This window comes from Macaca mulatta, chromosome 15 (genome assembly GCF_049350105.2).
Source record: "Macaca mulatta isolate MMU2019108-1 chromosome 15, T2T-MMU8v2.0, whole genome shotgun sequence".
In the NCBI taxonomy this organism is placed as follows: Eukaryota; Metazoa; Chordata; class Mammalia; order Primates; family Cercopithecidae; genus Macaca; species Macaca mulatta.
Genome location: NC_133420.1, coordinates 104,458 through 132,022, shown reverse-complemented (window position 1 = coordinate 132,022; position 27,565 = coordinate 104,458). Strand labels below are relative to the sequence as shown.

Below are 27,565 nucleotides of genomic sequence, written 5' to 3'. Positions count from 1 at the left end.
AAGCTGAGGTGGGTGGATCACTTGAGGTCAGGAGTTGCAGACCAGCTTGGTCAACATGACAAAACCCCATCTCTACTAAAAATAAATTATCCAGACATGGTGGCACACACCCTGTAACCCCAGCTACTAGGGAGGCTGAGGCATAAGAATCACTTGAACCTGGGAAGTAGAGGTTGCAGTGAACGGACATCGTACTACTGTGCTCCACACTTCCAGCCTGGGTGACAGACCAAGATTCTAGTAAAAAAATAAAAGGTCAAGATGAAAACTGATTGCCAAGGTCCATGTTCCATATACTTCAAACATAAAGTTCATTAGCTGGTACTTGATCAAGTTGTTGATTTCTTCATTACAATCTTGTATATCCTTCTAACACGGCTCAAAATGTTTACATTTGAGCACACCTCGAGTATAACAAAAAATAAAGTGCCTATATTTCATAAATGAGCAAGTTCCAGTAAGACTGCATCCTGCTCTAGTTAATCCTTTGACAATGTAAAACTGAACCATCCTGACACAGCACTGACACATGGTACAAGAAAAATGACCTCCAATTAAATCGCTAGATTTAGAGAACACATACATATAGTTTATCACGAATTTACCAGCGATTAGCAAGATTTTAAAGGAAGAAAAAGTATCGGGACTGTAACTAGGAATAAAGGCAAAAATAAACAAGAGAAATTAGTCACGTTTAAATCAATACCCTTTCTGTGGGGCCGTAATAAAGTACACACAACAGGTGTGCAAGCTGTCATGCTAAACTGTCACCAAGCTCTCTATGAAGGTAGTAAGAGCGTCCCAAGTCACAGAGCCTCATATTCCTATTTAAATGCTACACAGCCAACACCACACTCGGCACGCAGTGAGAACTCTGAAAGCTCTGAGGAACGCATGATGGGATGAAGGGCCCCAGTCCTGCCATCACCCTGCTGCTTATTAAAAATATAAAACAAAGCCCTGCCTTCAAGGTGCTCAGATCTAACTAGTACAAAGTTTTGCTTTTGACAAGTTAACTACGAATGATGAAGACACTCAACAGCTGTGCGAAATGTAAGGCAACCTAATAAGAGGAACTTGGCTGAGACTAAACCCAGAGATGGTTTTTTAACCACAGAAGAGGAAAGAACTGAAGAACCTTACAGAAAGTTGACAGCAATTTCTGTTTCTCTATGGTACAACCTGGAATTTACCTTTGAGATAGACTGTCCTTCTGTTCTGAAAAATCAGATTATTCTTGCAATCCTCCATCAGGACTGAAATTCCCAAAGACATGGAAAACCAAGTACTAATTTTAAAACCCCCCAAAAAAACTACCTATGATCTTAGATGTGAGATTTAATATTCTCAAATTCCAAATTTGGAAATATTTTGCACAAAGTCCTTATTTTCCCTGTTTACTTGAAAGCTCTCTATTCTTTTGTCCTAAACATCTTCTTTCTCATCCTTCCAAACAGTATCTGAAGATGAACTTACATATCGTTTTCAATGTTAACAAAGAAGATACTACATTTGTCATGAACTGTTTATATTCACAACTCTAGGAGAGATTTTGCTACATCGTGAGGAATAACACGAGGCAGGAAATACGCCACGAATAAAGAACAGTAGAAAGTGGACACATTTCCTGATGAGTGCCGATTTCTCATTGAGCTGCTGACAAAGTTATAATACAGAAAGCTAGACAGCTGCTCTGTTAGTTCTACCTCACTTAAGTGACCGAGTCATTGTTGTTTCGGTTCCCTCTCTCGTCTGGGGATGAGACACACCTCACAGAGCTGTTTATGATTTCAGGAACACACACATCAATGAAGTGACTGTTCCTAAATCGTTGCAAAGGATATAGCAACCTGCCAAATTTCAACTAGGTTGTAACAAACAACTGTTTTCATCCTACACTCTCCGGCGCCAGCGAGATGGTGTGTTCTTGGATCCCTGCGGGAGCCCTATTCCTGGTGCCATAGAGCACACACACACATTTACATCCACATAGTGTACGTATATGGTACACTGTAACACGTGTACCTGCATAGAGCGTACACACATCCGAATACGTAGAGTGTACATAAGTGCACTACATGCGTACAGAGTGCACACACATCCAGATCCATGTGGTGTACATGCATAGAGTGTACACACATCCAAATATAGTGTACAAACAAGTTCACTACGAGTGTAAAAGCATAGAGCATACACACATCCATATAGCAAATGTACATAAGCTAACACGTATGCGCATGCATAGCACGTACACCCATCTATATGCAGTGTACACAGGTATACTATACCTGTATGTACATGCATATGGCATACACATGCACATCCGTGCGTACATAGGTATGCTATTTGCTATATGTATACACGTGCGTATAGCATACACTCTTATCCAAATGTACGTAGGTGCACTACAGCATGCATACACATGTGCAGTGTACACATATGCACATGTATACAATGTACATCAGTACACTAACGTATAAAGCGTATACACATATGCAATAGTGTACATACATATGCAGCATGTATATGTATTAGTGTGTACATATCCAGAAGTTTATTCAGTGTGCATAGTGTACATGCATGCTTGTGTGCACATATGTATATATACTCTGCAGAAATAATGTGCACATACCCACATGATGTACGTACACAGGCATGTATATGGCATTAAATACATGCATGTATGTACACATGCAGAACAGATAGGTGTCCAAGTGCGCATATAACCATAGTGACCATAGATACACATACACATGTACATGCATGCCTACAGCATGCACGTGTGTAGGACACAAATGTAGTGTACATACCTATACATTGTAAATACATGCACAGTGGAAATACACGTAGTATGCGTACACCACATACACACATGTACATTTATAGAGTACACATATACCGAGACCCAGAACGGGTCATGAGTATTAATACTGCAGAAACGCTTCCAGTTCTACCTAAGTGAATTTTTTTTCAAACTATAATAGAACTCATACAAAAAGGGTTTTAAGGAAATGAATAAAGCTAGTGACAAAAATCAGTGGGAAGGGCACAACCACTTTCCCTCAGAGTTCTGGGCCTGACTGTGGAAGTTCAGAGGTTTCCTAACGCAGTACACGTCAGAACTGACTCACGATAAAGCGCTCCTTAAAAATTAAAGATGTGTCCTCATGTTTTGGCCTTTGAGACAAAGCCTCTTAGTTAATCGAGTTCTGACTGAATTTGACTCACAGTACTCTGGCAGATTCTTCATTTTCTGGTGAGACAGACGAATGTCCCAGGGTGAGGGCAATGCCAGCCCTTTCAGGGTCAGCTTTTCGAGGAGCGATGTCTGGCAGAACACAATCCAACACCATAGTAGGATCCCCCACCCAGCCACTTAGACACTTTCGGGGACTTACTCTGCTTGTTTCCCTTTCTTGAATTCAGCTGGGGGGGGGGAAAACCCAAAAAAATCAAAACCAAAAACAAACAGCCCATGTGTTTGTGTGTCTGAAAAGTGAATACATCCACATCCAACTTTCTAAATGAGACACGGCAGGTATGATGGTCACTGAACAGTGGCCACTGTTGACAAAATACAAAGTCTTCTGCAAACATGAACGAGTTTCTAGGAATACAAAAGTCAAGGGAATTTACTTCACATATTAAAGCTGTCAAGGGTGCTCACCAAAAATGTACTTAGAGGTTTTCCTTTTAAGTTATTTTTGAAGATTTTTAAGTTGCAATACTTAAAAAGCCTCTGGGAAAAGAAAGGATACAGGTATCTGGAAGATTTATACTAAATGATTTTCATGTCTTTTTGATAAAGTTAAATAAGGTCAGCCTTGAAGTAATGGCTTCCACTACTCTGAGGCTGTGGATGGAATCCACGCCACCAGACAACTGAATAAACAGCAAGGCTGCACACACAGGACACAGGCAGTGAGCCAGCCTGACTAGTTGTCAGCTTCTGGGTCAGTTCTAGCCAGTTCTGGCCAGGCCCCACTGGAGATGAAAACCTGCCCTTTAGAAGCCCTTCAAAGCCCACCTTTCAAAATCTAACCCTCTTCAACTGAGGCCCAAGTCCAAAAATCTACTGACATCTTAGCACCTGTTAGGCCAGCTGTCGCCTAGCCTTTTTGGCACCAGGGATGGGTTTCATGGAAGACAATTTTTCTGGGGGGTGGTTTTGAATTGCAACTGTTCCACCTCAGGTCAGGCATCGGATCCTCATAAGGAGCACCTCCGAGATCCCTCACATGCAGTTTACGATAGGGTCCCAGCGCCTAGGAGAACACACAGGTTATGAGAGTGTCCCAGCGCCTAGGAGAACACACAGCTTAAGATAGGGTCCCAGAACCCAGGAGAACATGCGGCTTACGAGAGGGTCCCCGCGCCTAGGAGAACAGGTATTAAATGAGTTGGCAAAGCCAAAATCCACCGGATCTACCCCTCCAAAACAAACATACACCACTGCCCAATATTGATGTGAGCCAAAAACATGGAAGTCCTGAGGGCCCACACTGACCACAGCCAGATGCCACTTCTGAAAGAACCAAGCACGTGCCTAAAGATCACCCGTGATGACCCAGGAGAGCAGCTTTGAGCAGAGACAAAGGTGAAGGAGAGGCACATGGGCCAGGGTGCTGGGTGTGCCCGTCTTTGTGACCTCACTGAGATTGCTGACCTCTGGCCCTTGGTGTCCGTCCTATGGAGGAGGTAGGCCCCCAAAATCCCTGCCTCCCTTCAGCACTGACTGAGGCGGTCCTGAAGTCTCCCCAGGGCTGAGACTGCTTCTAATTCCTGTTAGCTGCACACCCACATAAAAAACTAAAAACAAAATATCAAGTATGCAGACAGGAAAAGAAAAATATGTGAATCTTCCCTTATTCAACAGGCATTTAAAGAGTAACTGGAAAATTGTGATAGTCTTTAAACAACCACCAGCTATCACGTCGTGTTGAAATGTTTTAGCTAATCAGGAACCTGTGTGTTCAGGAAATCAGTTGACAGGTCCCAAATAACCTCGGAGCTTATGACCTGACCCCCACTCACGCGCATCACCTCTCCAGAGGAACGTGTCCTGGACACCTTTCAAATGGTGAGGAAGAGGAAGAAAGGTAGCTTTCCCTCAACCCCACAAAACAAGCTCGACCCCGAGGAGCCCGGAGAACAGCAACGTTTGTTTAGATGCTTTCCCACTGACCTTGTCAGAGCAAACGTTCCCATCCCACACCGCCCGGTGTTTAACTCTCCCTGGGATACCAGCAGCTGCCAACCCTCAACAAGCTGGAAACAGAGGCCAAGCTGACAGGAGGCCTCTCTCCATTCCCTACTGAATTCGCTCAGGACACGGATGTTCCCAAACACATACGGCCCCGAGTATTCCACACTTGGAGAACATTCAAACAACAGACGCTGCGAAGACGTTCCCCTAAAGAGAAACTCAGTTTCTAACTTCCCTTAGGGAAAAATATGAGACCCAGAACTTTCCAGAAAATCAAGTGTGGGAGGAAGCCACTCACCTCTGGCACTTCTTAAACCTGCCTTCCCGCGGGTGCTCAGGGATGTCCCCGCGACAGCCCCGTCCACCCAGGACGGCAGCAGGTCTCAGGCAGCCAGCACCTGGGCAGCTGGCGAAGCAACCCCAGGGTGAAAACGCCATCCCAGGCATCACTTCCCGGAGCCCCTCAGCAAGAAAAACAGAGGTGGGACAGAACCGAGGGCTGATTCGAGGCTGGGGAGCCACAGACCCGCACAGCTCAATCATCGGACATGCTCTTCTGTGGACAGAGCCCAGGGAGAGGCCAGCAGAGACCCTCGTGCCGGCTCCACGGGCCAGCGTCCTCCAGGGCTGCAAGTTTGTGATCACAGCTTCAGAATTTGGTTCCAGAATCTTCCGGAATCAAACACGCACCAAACTGTAAAGCTGCCAGGACAGCAGGGCCCAGGAGCAGGCTCAGGGGAGGACCACGTAGAAACCCCACACACAGCATACACGTGTGCATGTTTACTCCACACATGCCACCCCTTCACCCAATACTATGCACGCAAACGCATGTATGCACTCCATACACACCCTCAAATACACTCACTAAATATGATGCGCGTACACACTCCACACACACTGACAAATACATGCAACACACATGAACATGCTCACTGCAGCCACACCTGCTAAATACACTCACCACACACGCACAAACGTGACACACCTGCACACTCATTCCAGACATCACACCCCTCACCAAGTACACAGGTACACACACCCCCAAGTCGAGAACCTGCAGACTCCACAAGCTTTGGTTTCCCCCACTGTTTCTCTCATCACATGAGATCCACACACAGGTGTCATTTACTGACATCTAACACCCGGGGAGGCCCTTAGACAGAACTGCAGTCACAATTCGGCTTCATTCAGGCATTCATCACCAGCCTCCTGAAGCCACCTTCTGTCCCCACGGGGAGGGGGGCCGAGACCGGAGACGTCACTGGGCTTACAGATCCCCAGGCTGGCAACCCAACGAAATGAGGAGGGCTTGGCCACGGCCCTGGAGGGAGATGGGTACTGGGCTCAGGTATGCGGAACATGAGTCCTCATTTCCAGACCGTGTCACCTACGACTGCGTCAGGTGAAAGCCAGTGGTTTGGCATTCCTGGGATAGACAGTCCTGGAATTACAAGCAAAACTTTTTATTCCTCCCCTCTGAACACATGAGGTCCATGGTCCCCTCACATCTAACACTGGCAATCAGAATCGGTGACTCCTTGTCCACCTGAGGACCACCCAAGAGGATCCACACACCTGCTACAACAGCAGCACAGCACCTGGTCTGCAGGGGAGCAAAACAAATCCCCCCTTTATGAATAACACTGGATTACCCCGACACTGGCAGCCTGCAGTGTGTATATCGTCAAGCCCCCACATCTGCGCCACCTGCAAGAGGAAAACAAGCCCTTAGTCCAGGGCTCTCAGGACAGCCTGTGAGGAGGATGCTGGCACCCTTCTCATCTCCCAGTGGAGAGGAGAGAAGGCCAGGGTCAGGACTGGTGTATCAGGAGGGTTGGGGTTCAAACCCCATCTGCCTCACAGAGCAGCCCTTACCGTTCAAGTGACTTCTATCATCAGCCTTAAAATGTACCACAGTTACCAGCAATTCTGAGTGCTGTTCCTTGGGACGTCATAAGCAAACATTTTGTTAGAAAGGTTTTGCCAAATCTGCTTTCAAAATCCTATGCTATGAAATGACTAATGAAAATTTGAGCTATGAAATAAAGCACATAGTTAAATGAATCCCAAAATGACTATCACGAAGGAAGCTTTAACTTGAAGTGAAAAATATCCTCTAAATGACATCAGCCAGAATTATCTTCAATCATTACTGATCCCATAACGCTTCAGGAATTACACAGCATCATCTCAGATATGAGCTTAAAACCATTAGCTGAATGCACATTTCAGCACAACCAAAGTTCTGCTATAATAAGCAGCACAGGTGTCTCTGGAGAGGATTTTAATTGGGACTACAAACGATGTACATGATCGTGGTAAGAGGTTTCATGCTGGCTGTTCTCCAAGGTGCGACACAGAGAAACACCACTAACCTCAAAGACACCTGCTGCTTTGTAATGAGATGAGAGATGATGTGGACAGACTACTGTAAATATTTGAAAAGGAGAAACAATGCAAGGAAAGAATCGTATCAGTTTCCCTTTACATTCTTAGAAAAAAACGATTTTTCTTTTGGGATAATTTAAAAACAAAATGACATTTCTGGATTTTTTTTTTTTTTTTTTTTTTTTTTTTTTACTTTTCTTTCTGAGACTGGGTCTCGGCTCTGTTGCCAAGATTGGAGTAGAGTGGAGCAATAGCAGCTCACTGTAGCCTTAAGTGATCTTCCCACCTCAGCCTCCAGAGTAGCAGGCACCACAGGCACGCACCACCACACTCAGCTAACTTTTCTGTTATACAGATGGGGGTCTTACTATGTTGTCCAGGCTGGTCTTGAACCCCTTGGCCTCAAGTGATCCTCCTGCCTTGACCTCCCAAAGATGTAGCCTAAGCGACCACGTCTTATCGGAAAATAGACATTAGAGCAAATGCATTTCTGTAAGATTTTCTACCTCTTTTCACTGGGGAAAAAGGTAACTTGCCTCCAAGGGTCGGAGACAAAGCTGTTACTGCAGACAAGAGAGCTGTGCATCCCGGGAACCGCTACACCACGAGGCATGGCCGTGCACCCTGGATGCAGGAGTAACACACGAGGCTAGCACAGGCAGATGCTGGCCCTCTCCAGAAGTAGGCCTATCCCTTCCTCCTCTCCTCAGCCCCCTCTCCCTTCAGGCCTCAGTGGCTGCTGACAGGAGAGAGGCCACAACTAGAGGAGGCTCTCAACTCCACCAGGGACAGGAGCCCCGGACGCTGGGGACTCTACTGCTGCCCTCTGCGCCCACCTCCTTCTGGTCCAGCCTTCTCAGGAGCCAGGCGTGGCCACTTTGACCCTCTTTCCCTTCTGTGGCTCCTACAAAAACCAGTTCAGCGAGCCCAGGCTGCCTCACACTCCAGGGACACCCGGCACAGGCCCCCTCCATGACCTTATCCAAGCTCCTGGGGCCAGAAGGGTCTTGCAATATTTCACTTTCCAGTTGAGCATCCTCAGCCTGAAATCCAAAGTGCTCCGAAGAGCATTTCCTTCGAGTGTCATGAGGAAGCTCGGAATGTTTCAGGTTTTGGAGCATTTTGGAGTAGGGACTCTCAGCCTTAACTTGAACCTCTTCAAGGAAGCCACATACTGAAGCCCCCGATGTCCACCCTACACAATCCCAGCACACCATCTGAAGTCCTCCGCAACAGATTTTCTTTCTTCAAAAATAACCACAAGTCACAAACTCACACGCAATCACAGAAGGGGGTTGTGGACACCCGCACAGATGATGAAATTTAACTGTCACATTTTCACCTGAATAATTTAAAGTCATTCCTCAAAACACACCTGTTTTACTGATTGCATTTTAAGGTGAACACACACAAATCATTTCAGGGAAACAAACGTCACTTTGGGCTGCGTGTGGTTTCTTGACTCCCATGAATAACTCCGTTCACCCTCACTTCTGGATAAGGAAGACGATGCAAAGAAAACTGTTAAAACAAAGACATGAAAACAAGTTTAAGAAGGGTTTGAAAGGTTCCTCCTGTCCCCCTGGAGGGGAGATGAGGACACTTGGAAAGCTCACGGGGGACAGGAGCACAGCCTCCTCGGTGTGCCATGGACGCCGCCTCGCCAAGGGGAGAGGATGATGCCTGGAAGACTCACAGGGGTGGGAGCACAGCCTCCTCAGTGCTTTCTACACTCAGCAGCTTCAGAAATTCCTGCAGAAGCAGAACACATCATGAGAACTGAGACTGGAACACCCCAAAGAAAGGGGACGAGGGGTCAAAAAAAGCATTCGATCATTACCAAGGAGCGCGGGCATGAAGCCGCTTCAAAGACCGTGTGAGAAGTCACTCATAGGCGTTTCAGAAAATAAGGGTAGCGCGAGATTGCTGGATCAGCTCAAACAGGCTGCCGTCCCTCAGGCCATGAAGTCCCTGAGATGAGCCTCTCACTGAGAAGAAGTCACTCGCATCTCTGCCAGAGAAAGTACTACAAGCTGACACAAAGCCTCATGAAATCTGGGCTTCAGCCGGTCGACGATAGTGAGTCTGACATGGTACATCCCTCCAGATGGTTAAAGACCCCAGGGGTTCATCGGACAACCTCAAAGGGCTGTGTCTGTCCAGCCCCTTTTCCAAGTTCTGGATGATTTTTCCTAATGCACTATAAGCAGCATGTTCCAGTAGAGACGTCATTAACTGACTCTGGGTCCTCTTAATTTTGAAATTACAAACACACTTGGCCAGGCACGGTGGCTCATGCCTGTGATCTCAGTACTTTGGGAGGCTGAGGCAGCTGGACTCCTTAAGTCCAGGAGTTTGAGTCCAGCCTGGGCAACATTGCAAAACTCCATCTCTACAAAAAATACAAAAATAAGTCAGGCATTGGGGACACGGGGAACATGTGCCTGTGCGTCCTGGCTACTCAGGAGACTGAGGCAGGAGGATCGCTTGAGCCTGGGAGGTTGAGGCTGTAGTAAGCTGTGCTCACACCACTGCCTGGGCAACAAAAAGGTTTTTTTTTTTTTTTTTTTTGCCTGTCTCAAAAAAACCAGAGAATAAGAATTATATACCTGACTAGCCCAAAATAAAAGAGGCCTTGTGGAATGACCTGAAACACAGCTGCAAATTCTGGCAGGGCCTCCCCTGGCTTGATTTGTGGTGAGTGCAGGACCGCTCTGAAGGATAGGACCCCAGGCACCTTCCGAGACTAGACCTTACAGTACAACTTCCCTTCGCTGGACGGAACACTGACCTTGGAGCCTGGGACACCCTGGGGCAGTGCCACCATCCTGAGGCCGCCATGGCACAAGCAGGCCCTACTATCATGAAGCCTGGGACACCCTGGGGCAGTACCAACCCGAGGCCACTGTGACACAAGGGGGCCCTGGTGCCACTGAGAGGCTGCACAGCAGGTCCAAGCCCAGGCCAGGAGTGAAGAGGCTCCACATCCTTTCGATCCCTCCAGCTGAGTCCACAGATGTCTTCGAGCAGAAATGCATCACCCTCAATGTCCACGGGTAAGTTTTTTGACACAGAATCTGGAAGAATAAAAGATGGTTCTGGGCTGGTTGGTTGCCGGCTCGGATCTCTCCTCTTTCCACACAAAACCTGGCTCACACCAAGCAGCATCTAAGTCCTGGAAGATCTGCTAAACACAAGTGCAGTTACAAAGCGGAGAAACTGGAGGGGGCTGGGCTGGGCTGTGCTCCAGTGGCACCAGCGTTTCTCAGGAAGACCCCGGGCATTACAGGGTCCAGGGCAAGGGCTTCCTGGGATCCAGGACATGGAACAAGAACCCATTTCCCGGTCCTGTTGAATATGAATCGTCTAAGGGCCGATTCCCTCGGAGGACTGAGCACCGCCCCACAACACCTTGGTATGGGTATGTTATTACATATGTTGGTATGGGTATGTTATTACCCATACCAAGGTAATAACAAGCCCGTTACCAGCAGGAGGCTGGTGATGAAGACATGAGGACCAGATGAGCACGAGGGATCCTGACAGATCATCCCTGGCACCGAGCAAGGGGCGGACAGTACCCACTGTTCCTGATGCATCAGCCCTGGCACTGAGCGAGGGATGGCAGCACGGCCTGTGCCCCTGCAGATGCAGAGGGATGTGAGGGCGGCGCAGGCTGGGCTTGGAGGCTAACTCAACCACCTGCGCTTGCACTTCCGTTCCTCATGGCAGGGAGGTGAGGCACAGGCAGCATTAGGGCTCACCTTGGCCCCGGGCTGCACTTTTTTCTGCTTATGAGTCGTGCTCGCTTTACATGGACAGACATAGCTATAATAATGGTTCCCTGATTATTTCGCTGCCTACATAAAGGGCTTTCAGAATTCACTTCCATCCTTAGGAAAGGCGGCCAACACCAGGCTGTCTCCCTTAAGATGCCACGTCTCATATGGGGAAAAAAAAATCAAGAGAAATCAAATAAAGGCCATAAAATACATCAGTTTCAACACTAAAATTTAATAGTACGCTTTAAATTGAAGATGAGTTAAGTCACATTTCCAAACCTCTGAAAGCACGGTTACTGGGAGGGAATGGTTTGCAACACACATACGCAGCTCTGTAGAAGTGCCCAGGCCGGATGAAGGCTCAAACATCAGTGCGAGGAGAAAGTCTGAACAAACTCTCTCCTGCCCTGCTGCTGTCCTCTTCCAAAACACACTGTTTATCTGTCAGTTTAGAACAAGGCCTAGAGAGGTGGGAGGCAGGCCTGGGAGGGTCACCTAGCATCCAAGCTCCTCACTCACACAACCGCACCAGGCTGAGCTGAGCAGTACACACAAACACGACTAATTCTCCCCAAAAAGACGGAAGGCAGCACACTGCCACGCCAGGCACCCTGCAGACGAGAAGATTGAGGGGAGCCAGAGGTACCATTAATCTTGCTTGCATGGTGGAGGGAGAGGAATAATGCCACTCACTTGAGTGTTGCACAATTCTTTCTAGCACTGAGTGGCAGAAAACAAAAATTATAGATGCTTCCTCAGATAAACGTTTCTGAATAACTGAACATAAATTACGTTCAGGAAATAGCATTATGAATGCCTCAAGTGCTTCTGTTTTCAATAATCCCAGAGTAATTCTATAAACCCGGGAATCAGTCTCACCCAACTCCAGGATCACGGCCCAGGTGACGTGGGCACACACATATCCTGAAGCTCCAATGCTCAACTAAAGTGGCGCGAGTGAAAATGATCCTGGGTATAATTTACACGGACACAGGAAGGTGGCTGAGCCCCAAACCCCGAAACCAGGAAGACCAGTGTCCTTCAGGGGCCTCACCTCTGTCCTTTCGCAGTCTCTGGGAACCACCACTCTGCTCTCTACTGACACAAACGCCCCTCCCAAGGTACAACACCAGGAAGATCATCATTCAAAACTGAGGAACGTGGCAGAACAAAGCTGTCAGGAGATTTTAATCACCAACACCACTTGTTACATGACCCAAAGATGATTAAAATCCCAGGCCCTTCAAGACTGAATGCTATCTATACTTAAATGCATTTCATCACCATATTGGGGGGTTATTCCTTTGTTTTGCTGCAAATATATCCAACTGCTGTAAAAGGAAAAGGCAATTTGTTAACGAAGCTTCTTGGAGTGTCTCAACAGGCCTCGAGGTAGCATAAAAGGCAGGACTTCCTGGCAGAAATGCTCAGCTCTGAGGTCAGGTGGAGTTCTTGAGCACCAACCAAGGCAAAATAAGGTCGAAGACCACACCACACTTTCCTCAATCACATCTTCATTCCACCTTTCCTTCTATTTCTCACGACTTCGCTGGGAGAAATTGTGCTGAAAGAAAATGGAAACACAGACATACACAGGAGACCCTACAGATGCTGAAAATGGGTGCAGCCATCACAGTCCGAATGTCCTTTCAGGGCCATCTGCCCTGGCTGGGATCACAAGTATCCAAGTGCAGGATTGTATGTCAGACCCGTGAAGCCAGGATTACAGCCACTGAATGGCAGTTTTGCATCCCACGGAAACCGGCCTTGCTAGGGGCTTCCTCGGGGACCACCGACCTCACGCCACCACCCGTCAACTACTTCACCTAACCTACATCATGGCAGAGGCCTCTCCAGGCAGACCAGCCCTGCCCAAGTCCTGCTTCATGGCAAACCCTCCAGACAAACGTCCTTGGCCTCCTCCAGGAGGCTGTGCTCGGAAGGTGCCCTCATTCACTTCTGTGGCTCTGAGACATTTAACTAGAGCCCAACACATTTCTTCCTGTTCACATAGTATTGAGTTAACAGATTTTTATGGTAAACTTTCACTGGGAAAAATACCATTTCAGGAGCCCCAGTGACCACAATGAAAATGTTTTTACCTTCCCTTACGTGACATCGGCAACGCCAGGTCCAGGAAACGATCTGGATCTCAGATAATGGCATATCCACTCATAGTAAGTCTTGATCTTGTTTCACAAGCTATCAAATGCTGCCCTGAAGCAGGAAAATCCCCACAACGTGGCAGGGAGGGGCGACCAGCGTGAGTTCTAAGGCCAGACCACCCGGGTCTGCTGACAGCGTGGTGAGGGGCAAACAGTGCAGGGTCTAAGGCCAGACCGCCCGGGTCCCGCTGACAGTGTGGCTTCAGGAGTTTCCTAAACCCTCTGCTCTCCAAGTTTCATGTCAGAAAAATGCAGTGATAACCGTGTCCACCTTGGTTAAATATATATATATACACACACACATATATACACACATACACACACACATATATATACATACATACACACACACACACGCACATATATATACTCCAAAACTACAGCCCTATAAAGGTCATTAATCCTAGTTATCCTCAAGGCATTGAGCGATCAATAATGAGCCATCCCCCTGCTGCTGACCTGCCTCAGCCCCACCCTCTGGAAACCCCGCATCCACACCAGCCACACAGGATGAGGCCGAGGAAGGAGCAGGACTGTGTCTTGGGAACTTAAACTCTGGAAGCTGAGTTAAATCAGTGCCGCACCAATCTTGTCACCAACTGTCTTGTTAAATTGGGAGATTCCATCTCTGGGGATCTTGAAGGAACCTGAGGCTCTACATTGAGTGAGGTGAGCACTCGTGCTGCAATGAGCCGGCAGGGAAAGCAACCGAATCTGGGGTCGTAGCTGCCTGAGGCTTGGGTCCCACCGGGAAAGTGGCACCAGGGCCCTCAGGACAATGGCGGAGGTCCCAGGAGGCAAGTCCTGGCGCAGAGACTCATGGACCCAAAGATTGCTCCAGGGCCAGGAGGAGCTGCTGCGCTGACAGCCATGAGGCAGGCAGCCTTCGAGCTCCTCCAGCTGCCATCTTGCAGGCAGGGAGGACAGTGCCCAGACCACCCCGGGGCTCCCCCAGCCTGCCAGACTAGTACTCTTATACTGACAAGAGTCCCCATGTTCCAAGCTAGGTTGAAACAGTGCCTCAGGCCTCGGGGCACATGCACCCCCGTGCAGGGCGACTCCTACCCAACACCTGGGGATGGCTATTCCCACACATCCCCAACTCACAGCAAAACTTAAAAATGAAAGTCGGAAGATACAGCCAGGAAACCAATGCTCAAGAAGCAACTCCAGGGTGACTCTTCCTAGAGCTATTGCTACTGAACATCTTTAAAAACATTCCAGGGTGACTTCCTAGAGCAATTGCTGTTGAAAATCTTTAAAATTCTTCATTTCAAAATTAGCTTTTATTACACTGTCTTCCCTATTCTACCAAGACTCTAGAAAACAAAACCATTACAATTTCCAATTCTATCTTATAGCAAGTTAGAAATACACATGCTTCCTCAAAGGATTCTACGTGTTTCCTTGGCAATATCCTTTCCATGCCCCATGCTACTGCCCCCAACAGGGAAGGCTTTTCCAACCCAACCCAACCGCTCTGAGACAGTCCCCTAAAGAATCGTCTACAAACTCTTGAGACAGGCTTGCCCTGACAAATCATCTGCAAACTCCATCTTCCATTAAAAACAGTACCGAAAATGAGCATATTACCACTTTTTAAAAATTACTGTAAAGTGGACAGTGTTCAGTTCTGTGAATTTCGGCACAAATATTCCCATAATCGTCATCACACAAGCAGAACAGTCCAACAGCCCCAAACCCACTCACGGGGCCTCATAAGCATACCCTCCCATTCTCAGCAACCACCCTCTCCGTGTCCTCCCATCCCCCGGGTCTGTCTTTTGCGAGTGTTGTCGCAAAACACTGGCAAAATCACGATTTCCTGGGCATCGTGCTTGGAGGTGCACCTGGGGTGTCCTGTGATCAAGAGCCAGGCCCCGGGGCTGCTGGCTATTTATTATTCCACATATGGCTGTGGCACATTGTAACCTGTTTTGGGCAACTATAGACAGCGCTATTAACATCTGGGCACAGTTTTTCTTAAACATCAGATTCTGTTTCTCTAGGGTAAATACCCAGGATTGGGGTCACTGGGACCCACGTTTGTGTGAGTTCAGTTTTGTAAGAAATCGCCAAGCTGTCTGCACCGTGCTGAACCCCAGCATCGCACAGGAGTCCCGACTGCCGGTCCTCACCAGCACCTGGGGCTGTCGGAAGACCTTAGTCAGGCGCTCCAGCAGGGGTGTGAACAAATTCACTGCAGCTTCGGTGCACATCTCGGTGCAACCAGTCACGCTGAAGGTCATTTCAGATGCTTTCGGGCCATCCTCCCGTCCTTCTCAGCGAAGCATCTGTTCAGGTCCCTTCCGCTTTTAAGTCAGGTGGTTTGTTCTCTGTCATGAGCCGTGGGAGTCCTGTGCATTCTGGATACGAGTCCTTTGCCGGCTGCATGGTTCATAGACATCTTCTCCCCATCTATCGAAAATGTGTCTCTTCAATTCCCTAGGGGTGTCTTTTATATTAGAAGTTTAATTTTGATGAGTCTTACCTACTTTTTTCTTCCTTGATTATGGATCATGGTATGGCTAAGAGCTCTCACCCTAGGTCTCCACAATTTCCCTTTCTTCTGCAGGTTTTGTAGTTTGGTATTTTACATTCAGGGCTATGGTCTACCTTAATTTTCATACAGGAATTTCTCCCTGTTTTCACTCTTTTGCATACGGCTGTCCCATAATTCCAGCACCATTTGTTGTCAAGACTCAAATTCCACTGAACTGCTTTTGTGTCTTTGGATCTGTTCTGGACTCCACTCTGTCAGCTGACCCGTGTGTCCATCCTGAGTATAATTTATGACTTTAGTGGCTGTCTCTGTGAAAAAAAGTAACTCTGTCTGGAAGCAAAAACCACATTAGAAATGCTCTAAATAAGATTCTTCCTGTTGTCAGGAGAGCAAAGCCACTGCCCTAAGCAGAGGTGAGGCCTCAACAGCTCCCAGGCACAACCTTAACACACAATGGGGAAGGGAATTCATTTCAAGGGCCACAACGTGAGACCAGCATAGCCATGAAAACTGCAATAATTTCACAACAGAATGAAATTCATAAAGAACTGCTGAGAAGTGTGTGATAAGTTACATAAATCACTGTTCCTTAAATTCTGATGGTTGACTAGAACAGAAATAGCTTCACGGTGCAGTTCAAACAGAAAAAGGTAGGTAGGGGTGGTTTCCACACCACACAGGGCCTGCAGGAAAGGGACACTCTTCCTCTAAACCGGAGATCTCGGGAGTGATGTGATAAGCCATGGTGAGAGTCACAGAACTGTGCAAGCCGGAGTCGTGGCCTTTGCCCCACCACGGAGCCTGTGTCCATGAACGACAAGGCTCAAATGTCAGGCCGGGGCAACCGAGGCAGTTATCAGGGGACAAGAAAACGAGCGCACGGTGGAGGCAAAGGTCTGAAATCGCGCGGCAACTTCGAGTCAAGTGGGACAAACTGACTCAAAATACAGGTTTCAAAAACCACCACAGAGAGCTGCTCCTCGGCTCTGGAAAGGCTAAGTGACTAATGCCCACACTGAGCATCTGCTCCCAGAGACGACCCTGGTGACCTAAGGCCCAGCTCCGCCGAACCCGCGCCAAACCTCAGTGAGGAACTTTCTTGGTATCTTACAGCACATTGACATGTTCCCTTAAAATCTGGTATTTCATCAAAAATGCAGGCTCATCATCAACAATGCATGACTCATACACATTTCGATTAAACAAGATAATTTACACCCTGACTATGCCAGGTAAGAGGTTTACTACAATCTTTAAACAGAGCCAGAGGCTACAGTCTGCTCCTCCACAACACCATGTCTCTACAAGTTCGATGGGTTTTTACTTTCCATGTCTTCACTTGCCTAGTGCTAGAAAGCAGATAAAAACAGAAGGAACCCAGAAACACTATTGAATGAGACTCAAATATCTTGCAGTCATCATCGAGATGAGATGTTTATTAAACAGAAATGTTCTCCCCTGTAGAAAGCAGCACACATCAACACGCACCGATAACTGTCGCCAGCATTCCAGATCATCTTCCCTTCCATGGCCACAGTGCAGGGCAATGGACCACGCACACCTGCAGGCCCACGGAAAGCGGGGTGACACGGCCGATTCTTGTAGCGAGCAGGCCAGGGTGCACTCAAAGAGCATCTCTTTCCAGAGGTCTGCCATGGAAAGTTACACATTTATTCCATGAGTTAATGGCACTGCACCGAACATTTCTGTAAGAGTCTCTAAGCAAGTATTTCCTTCTGCCTACAATGGCCCGACACAAACTGAAAAGGCTCTTGGAGCTGCCAAAGACTTCAATATCCCCTTAACTATTGTCATGCACATCCATGTGAAGAGACCACCAAACAGGGTTTGTGAGCGCAACATGGCTGTTTATTTAACCTGGGTGCAGGCGGGCTGAGTCCAAAGAGTCAGCGAAGGGAGCTAAGTGTGGGGCCGTTTTATAGGATTTGGTTAGGTAAAGGAATATTACAGTCAAATGGGGGTTGTTCTCTGGCGGGCAGGAGTGGGGGTCACAAGGTGCTCAGTGGGGGAGCTTTTTGAGCCAGGATGAGCCTGGAAAAAGAATTTCACACACACACACAAAAATCATCGCTTAAGGCAAGGACTGGCCATTTTCACTTATTTCTGGTAGAATGTTATCAGTTAAGTCCAGGCAGGGCATTTGCACTTTTGTGATTCTTCAGTTACTTCAGGCCATCTGGGCGTATATACGTGCAAGTCACAGGGGACGCGATGGCTTGGCTTGGGCTCAGACGCCTGACAACTACAGTCTTTACTTTTAAGGTGTGGGGTGAGATCATATAATCCCCAACTAAGCTCCTGATGCTGTGTGTGGCATCCAGCAACAGCACGTTCCATTCCTGGATTACATTTGACTCAAGAGTCCACAGTGAGAACGATTTCTGGTGAATGAAACACCAGGCAGGAGGGTGATTCCGCTGGGCAGCTCTTCACACACAGCCCAGGAGCTGAGGGGAGAGGAAGAGGCCCACGGGCGTCCACCGTGCTCATGCCCCCTTCGACTGCCCCCCACTCCTAGAGACCCGGACCCAAGGGAAATCTGACCTGAAAATGGGCAAAACCTCACTTTGGCAGGGGGACAGGGACTCGGGGCCACAACTTGACCTCAGAGCAACACAAGTGCAGACACAGCACCCCACGACACCCTCCCCACCCAAATTCAAGGAGGAAAACCAACGCCCCGCCCCCTTGTAGAAACCCCCAGCTGCTGGAGCAGACGCCTGACGGCGTGTGCAACCTCTCCCGTCCCACGTTCTGGGCTCAACACCTGTGCCTCAGCCCTGGCACTGCTCACCACACCCACAGGTGTACCAGGAGGGGCAGGTCCTAAGGTCTCCACTGCACCAAAGCCTGCAAGGCAAAGGGGCAGCTCCCTCCAGCAGGAGTCCAGAAGCACACACTGCACCAGCGTCACAGCGTGAGAATTCTCCCCTCGGTCTCCGAATCTCCAGTCTGTTGCCCGCCAGGTGTTCTGCCAAAGGCGAGTTCCAAGCTGGGCGGCACATTTGGTTCTCACTATTTCCTTTATCAAATCAATACTGCAAACATATCCAATTCATCCTGTCACTAAAAATGAAATAATCCGCTATCTCCATCACAGATGATGCAATCAGGTTTTCATTACTGGGTTTTTGTTTTGTTTTTTGTGTTTTTCTATTTTGAGATGGAGTTTCTGCTCTGTCGCCCAGGGTGGAGTGCAGTGGTGCGATCTCGGCTCACTGCAACCTCTGCCTCCCGGGTACAAGTGATTCTCCTGCCTCAGCCTCCCAAGTAGCTGGGATTACAGGTGCCTGCCACCATGCCCGGCTAATTTTCATCTTTTCAGTACAGATGGGGTTTCACCATGTTGACCAGGCTGGTCTGGAACTCCTAACCTCAGGGGATCCACCTGCCTCCTCCTCTCAAAGTGCTGGAATTACAGGCATAAGCCACCACTCCCGACCATTACTGGTGTAATTTCTAAGCCACTCTCTCACACCCACTCCCTTTTTTTTTTTTTTTTTTTAAAGAACCAGCTTTATGCCTATATTTTTTCCAAGAGAACCAGTTTCCCATTTGAAGTACAAATAAGACACCATGTTTAAAAACCAAAAATGTCCACTTGCACAGAAGTCTCCAAATACCCAGTCGATTTGAGCCTTGAGAATAAGATCCAGCTGTTGGCTGAATACAACTTCCCTTTCCATCTGTATGCCTGTGAGTTAGACACAAGGACGAAGCCACGACCTAGGGACATAAAGGCAGGAACCACCAAGGTAGCCGAGACTCCAAATAAAAGCTGGAAGGACCAACACAAATGCACCACACCCTGCACGCCCTCCTCTCATTCCTTTTCAGAATTTCCAGAGGATGAAACAGGGACCTTCTCAGACATCCCACGGTGCAGGCGGCCAGAGGGGAAGGCGGTGGTAACCTGAATGAGGCGACCGGGAAATCACATTCCACAAACAGAAATTCTCCATGTGCTTTACATCCTCTGTCTCTGAAGAACTATGCCAGGCTAACAGTCGCTAGAAAACCGCATTCAAGTGTCATTTCCCATTTCAAGCAAAGAAAACAGTGGTGGGGCATGAGGGAAAAACATAGCCATGTGTTCTGGGCTATTAAATAAGGTTTTTTCTGTTATAAACGTATAATTTTACATTCTCAGATTTCTGTATAATTGATATGCTTCCTAATTAGCAGACATAGTAATAAAAAGTGAATTCCAAGTGTAGGATTGGAGGAACCGTTCACATGGCTTCAGGTTCTGCTACTGTGTTTCAACTTAAGAAAATGGTTCTGTGTGTTGGTAACAAGGCCTGAGAGTCTGTGTGAGAGTCAGTGTGGCTGTAATCAGGGTTCGTGTTGGTTCCCTAGCAGAGGATGTTACACTGTTACATTATCGTCTACAAAAAAATCCTGAAAAAATGAAGGCTGAATAGACATACACACCCTCCCAAAACAATCCAAATGTCCACCAATATGAAAAACAGATGAATTACGGCTTCCATCGTGGAATATTCCTCAGCAATGAAAACCAACTATAGCCACAGGTGCCAACTAGGATAAAGAAAACCTTTTAAACACGCTTAAAGTGAACTGACTAGGCAGAATTCCTCGATTACAGGCATCTGCTCCAAAAGGGTACTGTTCTGAATCCTCTGATGTAGAATGATAGTTAGCAACCCTGTTTCGGGGCACATCTAGAAAAAAAGCAAAATAATGACTACACAATTTTAAATTCTTTGTCAATTATAACTATTACTATGAAAATTCTAAAAATGTGAAAATCTTCCCAGCTGTTATTGGACAAGATTCAAAATAAATACCCTGGCATTGCTTGCCACACCCACAGGTATGCCAAAATAAATGAAAATATAGCCCAAGTTAGTAGAATCGAAACCTGAAGATGTACGAGCCGTCCCTGCCTCGCTATCTATACATCGTGTAGAAATTTAAGAGCAGGTAGTGACACTGCAATGCAAGGCTCAAACCAACTGGGTATTTGGAAACTTCTATGCAAATTGGCATTTTTGATTTTTAAACACGGTGTTATTTGTACTTCAAACAGGTAACTTTTTGATTCCCTTGGAAAAAATATAGCCATAAACCTGGTCTTAAAAAAAAAAAATACGGGAGTGGGTATGAGAGAGAGTAGCTTAGAAATTTTAAAAGTATCAGCAGGGAGCAGTGGCTCATGCCTGTAATCCCAGCACTTTCAGAGACAGGCCCAAGGGGCCTTTGAGGACACCGGTCTCCTCTGCTGCCTGCCTGCTGGACTGACCCCCCCATGACATTCACTGGGTTTCCACCCCTGTCTCATTTAACATCCCAAGGGTGGTCTTCATCCTCGTCTGGGGCTCAGCTCTGCCCCAATTTTCTAAATCTCTGCCTTCAGAGCCTGAAAACACCCACGCCCAGGGTCACCCTAAGTCCACGTTTACCCCAGGGAGTCCCAATTTTATGTTTTCCCAGCATCGCCTTAGTGATAATTTATCCTGTAAATTCCAACTGCCTTCACACCTCGCCCTTGCTGTCTCCCAGCAGACCCCACTCAGATGCACATGCCCCAGACCCCACACCCAGGTCTGTGCATGCTGCCCTGCTCTGCCCATGTGGGGACCACCTCTCTTTCTTGAGGAATCAGCTGGCGATCAACTCCTTGTGGAGGGCTGCCCTGACTTCCAACTCTCTCCAGCAAAGGCAGAAGCCATCCTCGGTACTTCCCCAAAACTCAGGCCAAGTATGAAGATGGCGCAGATGCTAGCTGTGCCTGGGATGCCATGGGCAGGGTCCCCAGATGCTCTGCACATGGCCCGGGGCAACGCCTGAACATAGCAAGTGCTGAAGAAACAAAACTGACGTGCGCTGACCTCTGATAGGGCCTCCTTCACCATCCACATCTGTCTCCCCTCTGGACAGTAAAATCCACAAGACACAGAGGGCTTGTCTCACTCATCTTCAAACTCCCAGGGTCACCCTGGCAGGTAAAGGGGACTCAAATGTCTTCTGAAGGAAGCAGCTGGTTAGCTGCCGAGTTAAAGGGCCTCTGAAATTCAGAGCTCTGCATAGGAGTCCAGCACACTTTATTATGAATGACTCCAACCACGGCAGAAGTGGGCGTGGAACCAGTGCTAACCAATTCAGGGTTTGTTCACTGTTTCTCAGTTCATTATCACAACGCATTCTCACAGAGCAGCTGCGCACAGATCCTCAGACATCTACACAGAGTGGGACGATGACGCCAAGTCACGTGAACGTCCTGTTGCAGACTGGGAGACACCGGTCAGACACGGACCCAGGCAGAGCACAGACCTCGCGTTAAATCGGCTCCGTGTAAACAGCACTCCCTGCCAGGCCCTTTCCTATCTGCACAGCTTCTACAAATTCAACTCTCGCACCTGACACCTAAGAATACTGCACACCCCCATGTGAATCCCCTGCTCACCTCCCAAAATGACCCGGCATGGCCGAGTACAAAACCTTTCAACATAAGGGAACTGGAGGGCATGTGGGGCTTTCTCGAGTCCCTGCTGCCTCCTGATGGGAAGACCCAATGCTTCACACCCCTAGTGAAGGGCGGGTCTCTTCGGCCCCCAGACTTTGACCTGGAGCTTAAATCAGTATTAACTAATTTCATTTTCCAGGACCAACTTCAAAGGCCTGCAAAGGCAGAGAAGGGAGAGGAGTTGGAACACGCCCTCCCCTCAGATCTGCCGCAAGCACGCACTTCTCAGATGCGTCCCAAGGTGCACAGCGTGTCCGATGCCTGTTTCACATCCACCGACCTGCAGGTCTTCTATGTGGCATCAGCCTCCTGGGCACTGGGAACAAGAGGTATAATGGCAAGTCCCCTATGCAGCAAAGGTGAGGCAAAGGGACCCAACGCAATGGAACTGACCTTTTTCTGACAGTCTCAAAACAGAAGGAAAATACTGTACAGTCAACTCCCCCTCACGCAGGTTTATTTACCTGTGACTCGGAGGCCATGACAGAGAACTTCAGGTTCTTACCGATTCCTATTTTCCCCATCCAGGAAGCCTTTGTTTTTAATATCGTACGAACTTGCCATTTTGTAGGCCAAAACCAGCAAATATTGGCAGTTTCCTACGGTTCAACTGAATAAAATATCATCATGGCCTTTTGTGAAACCATGAAGAAAAGGTGGATATCTCAATATGTGTTTCCAGACTGGCTTTGTTCCTGAAGCGGTAACTCTGTTCACACAGGATTTTAGACACTGAAGAATAAACATCAATATCCCACCAAGAAAACCAAAGGAATGAAATAATTTTGCGTCCACCTTGGAACCTTTTTAGGACAAGGCAGGACACAAACTTCTAAAAAGCTGCAATTGTCCCTCTGTATACACAGGGACATTGATTCCAGAACACCCCCCGAGTTTACCCAAATGTACGTATCCACAGGACCCCACGGCCACCCTATGGAAGCACATGTAGGAAACGTCGGCCCTCCACAAAGCCAGGTTTTTTCAGTAAGGGTTTGGTTGGAAAAAAAATTAACATAAGTGATCCTTCGAAGCTCAAAACCCACGTTGTTCAGGGTCAGCTGCATTTATTACTTGTGTCATATCTGAGGCCTGAAAGCCATCATTCTCGATACCTTAATGTGACGGTTAACAAACTAACTGTTCTGATTAGAAAGAGGAAAAAGCTTATTTTTAAGCTGACAATGAGAGTTGACGCGGCTACGGTGAACGGAGAACAGACCTAAGCATGCACCAAGGCTGGGGTGACTGCCTGTGCTCAGACCCACCAGGGCCTGTTCTTCCACCTCCCTCTGCTGAAAGGGATAACCTCCTTCTCCCCCACGACTAAAGGGCCTTTTTTAAATACTCACACGAGAAGTGCTGTGAAAAGCTGAAAGGTCACAGATAACATTTTTAAAAATAAACATTAACGTAAGCATTTAACAAGCCCATTATGATTTAAAGGAAAAAAAAAAACGGTATTAAGTTCCTGGGTGCAGGGGCTCATGGCCGTAATCCCAGCACTTTGGGTGGCCGAGGTGGGTGCATCACCTGAGATCAAGAGTTTAAGACCAGCCTGGCCAACATGGTGAAACCCTGTCTCTAATGAAAATACGAAAATTAGCCAGGCATGGTGGCAGACGCCTGTAACCCCAGTTACTTGGGAGGCTGAGGGAAGAGAATCACTTGAACCCGGGAGGGAGAGTTTGCAATGAGCCAAGATCATGCCATTGCACTTCAGCCTGGGCGTTGAGTATGAAACTCCGTCCCAAAAAGAAAAAAAAAGTATAAAGTTTTCCTTTCAATGAACCTATCGTTCAGCCACCGAGGTATCCTATAGCTACTTATTCAGCCATGAGATACACCACAGGAGACATAGGCGAACAGGACACAGTTCTTCCCTGAAAGAAGGCTGCACCCTCAACAGAAGGGAGGCACACACTCCAAATGGAATCGGCATAGGGAACAGATGCTGCTGCAGGTGGAACTGGCTGCACAGAGCACCCGCTCAAGTGTCTGAGAAATAAGGAGCGGTTGGTGGCATCACCCTTCCGTACCTGAGCTGGGCGGTGGGGAGCCTGTCGTCACCACCACCACCACCACCACCACCACCCGGGACAAAGGCCCCCAGAACCACACAACGAACTTACAAACTCACCGAGGCGATGACCGAGCAACGTGCGTGGAGTGATGCGAACACGCAGACGTCAGGGCCACGCGCGGCATTGGTTTTATGCATCGACTTGAGCGTGCCCGGGGTGCCCAGATGGCTGGTTCTGCATTATTTCTGTGTGAGATGCATGTTTGCCTCTGGACTGAGTGGAGACCCATCCTCGCCGGTGTGGGGGGCACCACCCTATCCACCCAGGGCCCGAGTAAAACAGCAAGGCGGGGAAAACTGGGTTCACTCCACCTGTCTGGCTGATGGGCCAGTGACATCCGTCTTCTGCAGCCCGTGCTCCTGGGTTTCAGCTCCTCAGACCCGGGTGGGATCTGCACCCTCCGCTTCTCAAGTCTTCAAGCCACACCATCCCAGGACTCTAGCTTGCAGGCTGTGGGTCCTGTGGCTTCCTGGACTCTGTAGCCCCTGCAGCAAGCCTCGCCCTGGAGACACACGCACACCCAGCTGGCTGTCTAGCCCTAAGATCCCAGCGCCCCTCCTACAATTCTAGGTGGAAAGGTGAACGGAGACCAATGGACAGAGGTGCGTGCGACGACACGCCAGGCAACGGCACTGGGCAGGAGGGTACTAATGCTCACTAAGCAAAGAATGTTGGTTGCCACAAAAATGAGGACAGTAAAGACTTCTTCAAACAGAAATGAGTTTGTTTCATGATTTGCTCTTAATACATAAGAAATCATAAAAGTAGGCCTATTAACAATTACATAAGTCTTTAGAGGCCCTTGAACTACTTCTGTCCCTTTGTGTTTTTATACAAAATAAGCCTAAGGTTAAAGAGAATAACGTCACTGGCCACAGCTAGGGCCACATGAGGACACAGCTTATACCCCTGAGGTCCCTGGGTGCCCCGAGTCCTTCCCTTGCTATTTATGGAAATATGGGAGAAACCAGGAGGTCTGAGCGTGGACCTGGCCATGCTCCCGGGGGCCGAGGAAAGCACCCATCTGTCCAGTCTTCCCTCCACCCCGCGGTTCCCTCCTACCCAGACTCTTGGCCTGACGCGACTCATGCACTCAGCAGCGCCATCATTAAACGTTTAGCTTCGCATCACGAGGGCCTCCTCTGGCCTCCTCTGACCACTGCTGAACCTGCAGTCAGCACTAGTCTGCAGGACACGCGTGGACAAAGTTGATGGATCACGGCTTCCAATGAGGAAGGTGCAGGCAAGGAGTCGGAGAGCCGGGGATGGAGCAGCCCTCACCCAGGGAGGCGAAGGCCAGCAGCGGCCACCACCGAGGACCTCCCTTCCCACCCTGAGGGCAGCTGACCCAGGGAGGTGAAGGACGACACCGGCCACCACTGAGGGCCTCAAGGGCTCTCCCCACCCTGAAGGCGGCTGCGATCACATTTTCCCATCGCACCAAGAGACCCCTGTATTGAGCACAAACCTTTCCAACCTTTGAATCAATAAGGAATCACAACACAGACATTCCCTCAATCCAAATGGCCAGCCCACAAAACAGACACGCAATCATACACATTTCCTGTGGGAAAATCAGTCAGTCCCTGGGGCCTCGCGCCAGGGGTAGGGGAGCATCATGGGGAGATGCCCCAGCCCCAGTCTGGCTCTTCTCTCTACAGCTCCTTTTCCCTTCTCTTCCCACCGCCCCTTCCCACCCCTTCCTAGCCTCAGAGGCTCCTTCCTCAAATTCTTTCCCCTTGATGAAGTCATTCATGCCCAAAATACAAGGCAAAGTCATGGGGGCTCAAGAGAAAATCCATACCGTGGCTCGCGTTTTAGATTCTCCTAAGTTTGAGAATAACCAAGCAAGAATCTTTGGCATATGAATGTGGTCTGAAGGCATCTGAGCACAATGCCCGGCACTTGCCCGGAGTGGATCATGGGTGTCTCGGACATCTTCACAACTCTACACCAATTATTTTGAAACACACCAGCAGAATAGAACCATGTGAATAGCTGCTTCTCAGTTAAAAGTAGGAAAACACTCCAAAAGCTGCCCTCAAGGAACATCCTTCCCACCAGGAGTTTCCTGCATCGGGCCCTTCAGGCACAGGCAAGGCCCCCGGGCCCAACTCCCTCATCCCTGCGTCATAAAGCAGCAAAGACGATGGGGAATAAAGCAAGTGAAGGAGTCAGTCCCGCACAAAACGGGCTCCAGAAGCCACAGCCACTCTCCCAGTGTGGGAGCCAAGTTCAGAGACCTGGAAACACCAGCGTTCCCAGGGAGGAGGGCAGAACAATGCCATTTCCCCCTAGTTTAGGGAGACACCACCCCACGTCCTCTGGCCTTAATAGAAGAGAGACTTCACATAAATGATTTCAATGACTCCACCACACAAAGAAAGTGGGCTAAGGGCTAACACACCCATATAAATGCCTGGCAAAAACACATTAAATGAACACAGAGATAAGCAAGGTTCTCCTGTTATCCACCAAATATTCAGAAACAAATCCAGTAAGCAATCTCTTTGCAATCAAAAGACCAATTCAGAGGTGCAGATTAAAAATAAACATACAACTGAACCCTTAATATACCAAGAACCAAATTCCACGGAAGTGTTATCACATCACCACCTCCCAGCTGAAGGAAGCAGCACTGGCCACTGACCAGCTGTTCACTCGTGGATCAGTGAACGAAAGGCAGTGCTGTCCAGGACAACGATGAGATGTTAACCTGAAAAGGGCAAAATTGCAGAGGCTGGAGGGACCTTCCAGGTAACCCGGCCCCCTCGGTGGACAGAGGACCCCCGTGGGGCCACAGAGCCCAGAGCTCCAGTGTGTTCGGGGCAAGCACTCAACTGCAACCCTGATGATGTCCGAACGCCTTCTGCCCTTCTGTGTCTCTGCCCCACTAACAGGGAATCCGTGAATGCTAAGGAAA

At 48.4% G+C, this 27,565-nt stretch overlaps 1 protein-coding gene across 5 annotated transcripts in view; it reads right to left on the bottom strand.

Annotated features, from left to right (window-relative positions):
• The window catches only part of LOC144334890 (uncharacterized), a 140,434-nt gene that overhangs the window by 71,317 nt on the left and 41,552 nt on the right, over positions 1-27,565 (bottom strand). The window contains exon 2 of one of the 5 annotated variants that reach the window (XM_077966737.1): positions 10,494-10,674. The exons of the other annotated variants lie outside the window; for them this stretch is intronic. Coding sequence (XP_077822863.1) covers positions 10,494-10,674 — 181 coding nt within the window. The remainder of the gene's footprint in view (positions 1-10,493; positions 10,675-27,565) is intronic. 5 annotated transcript variants of the gene reach the window in all.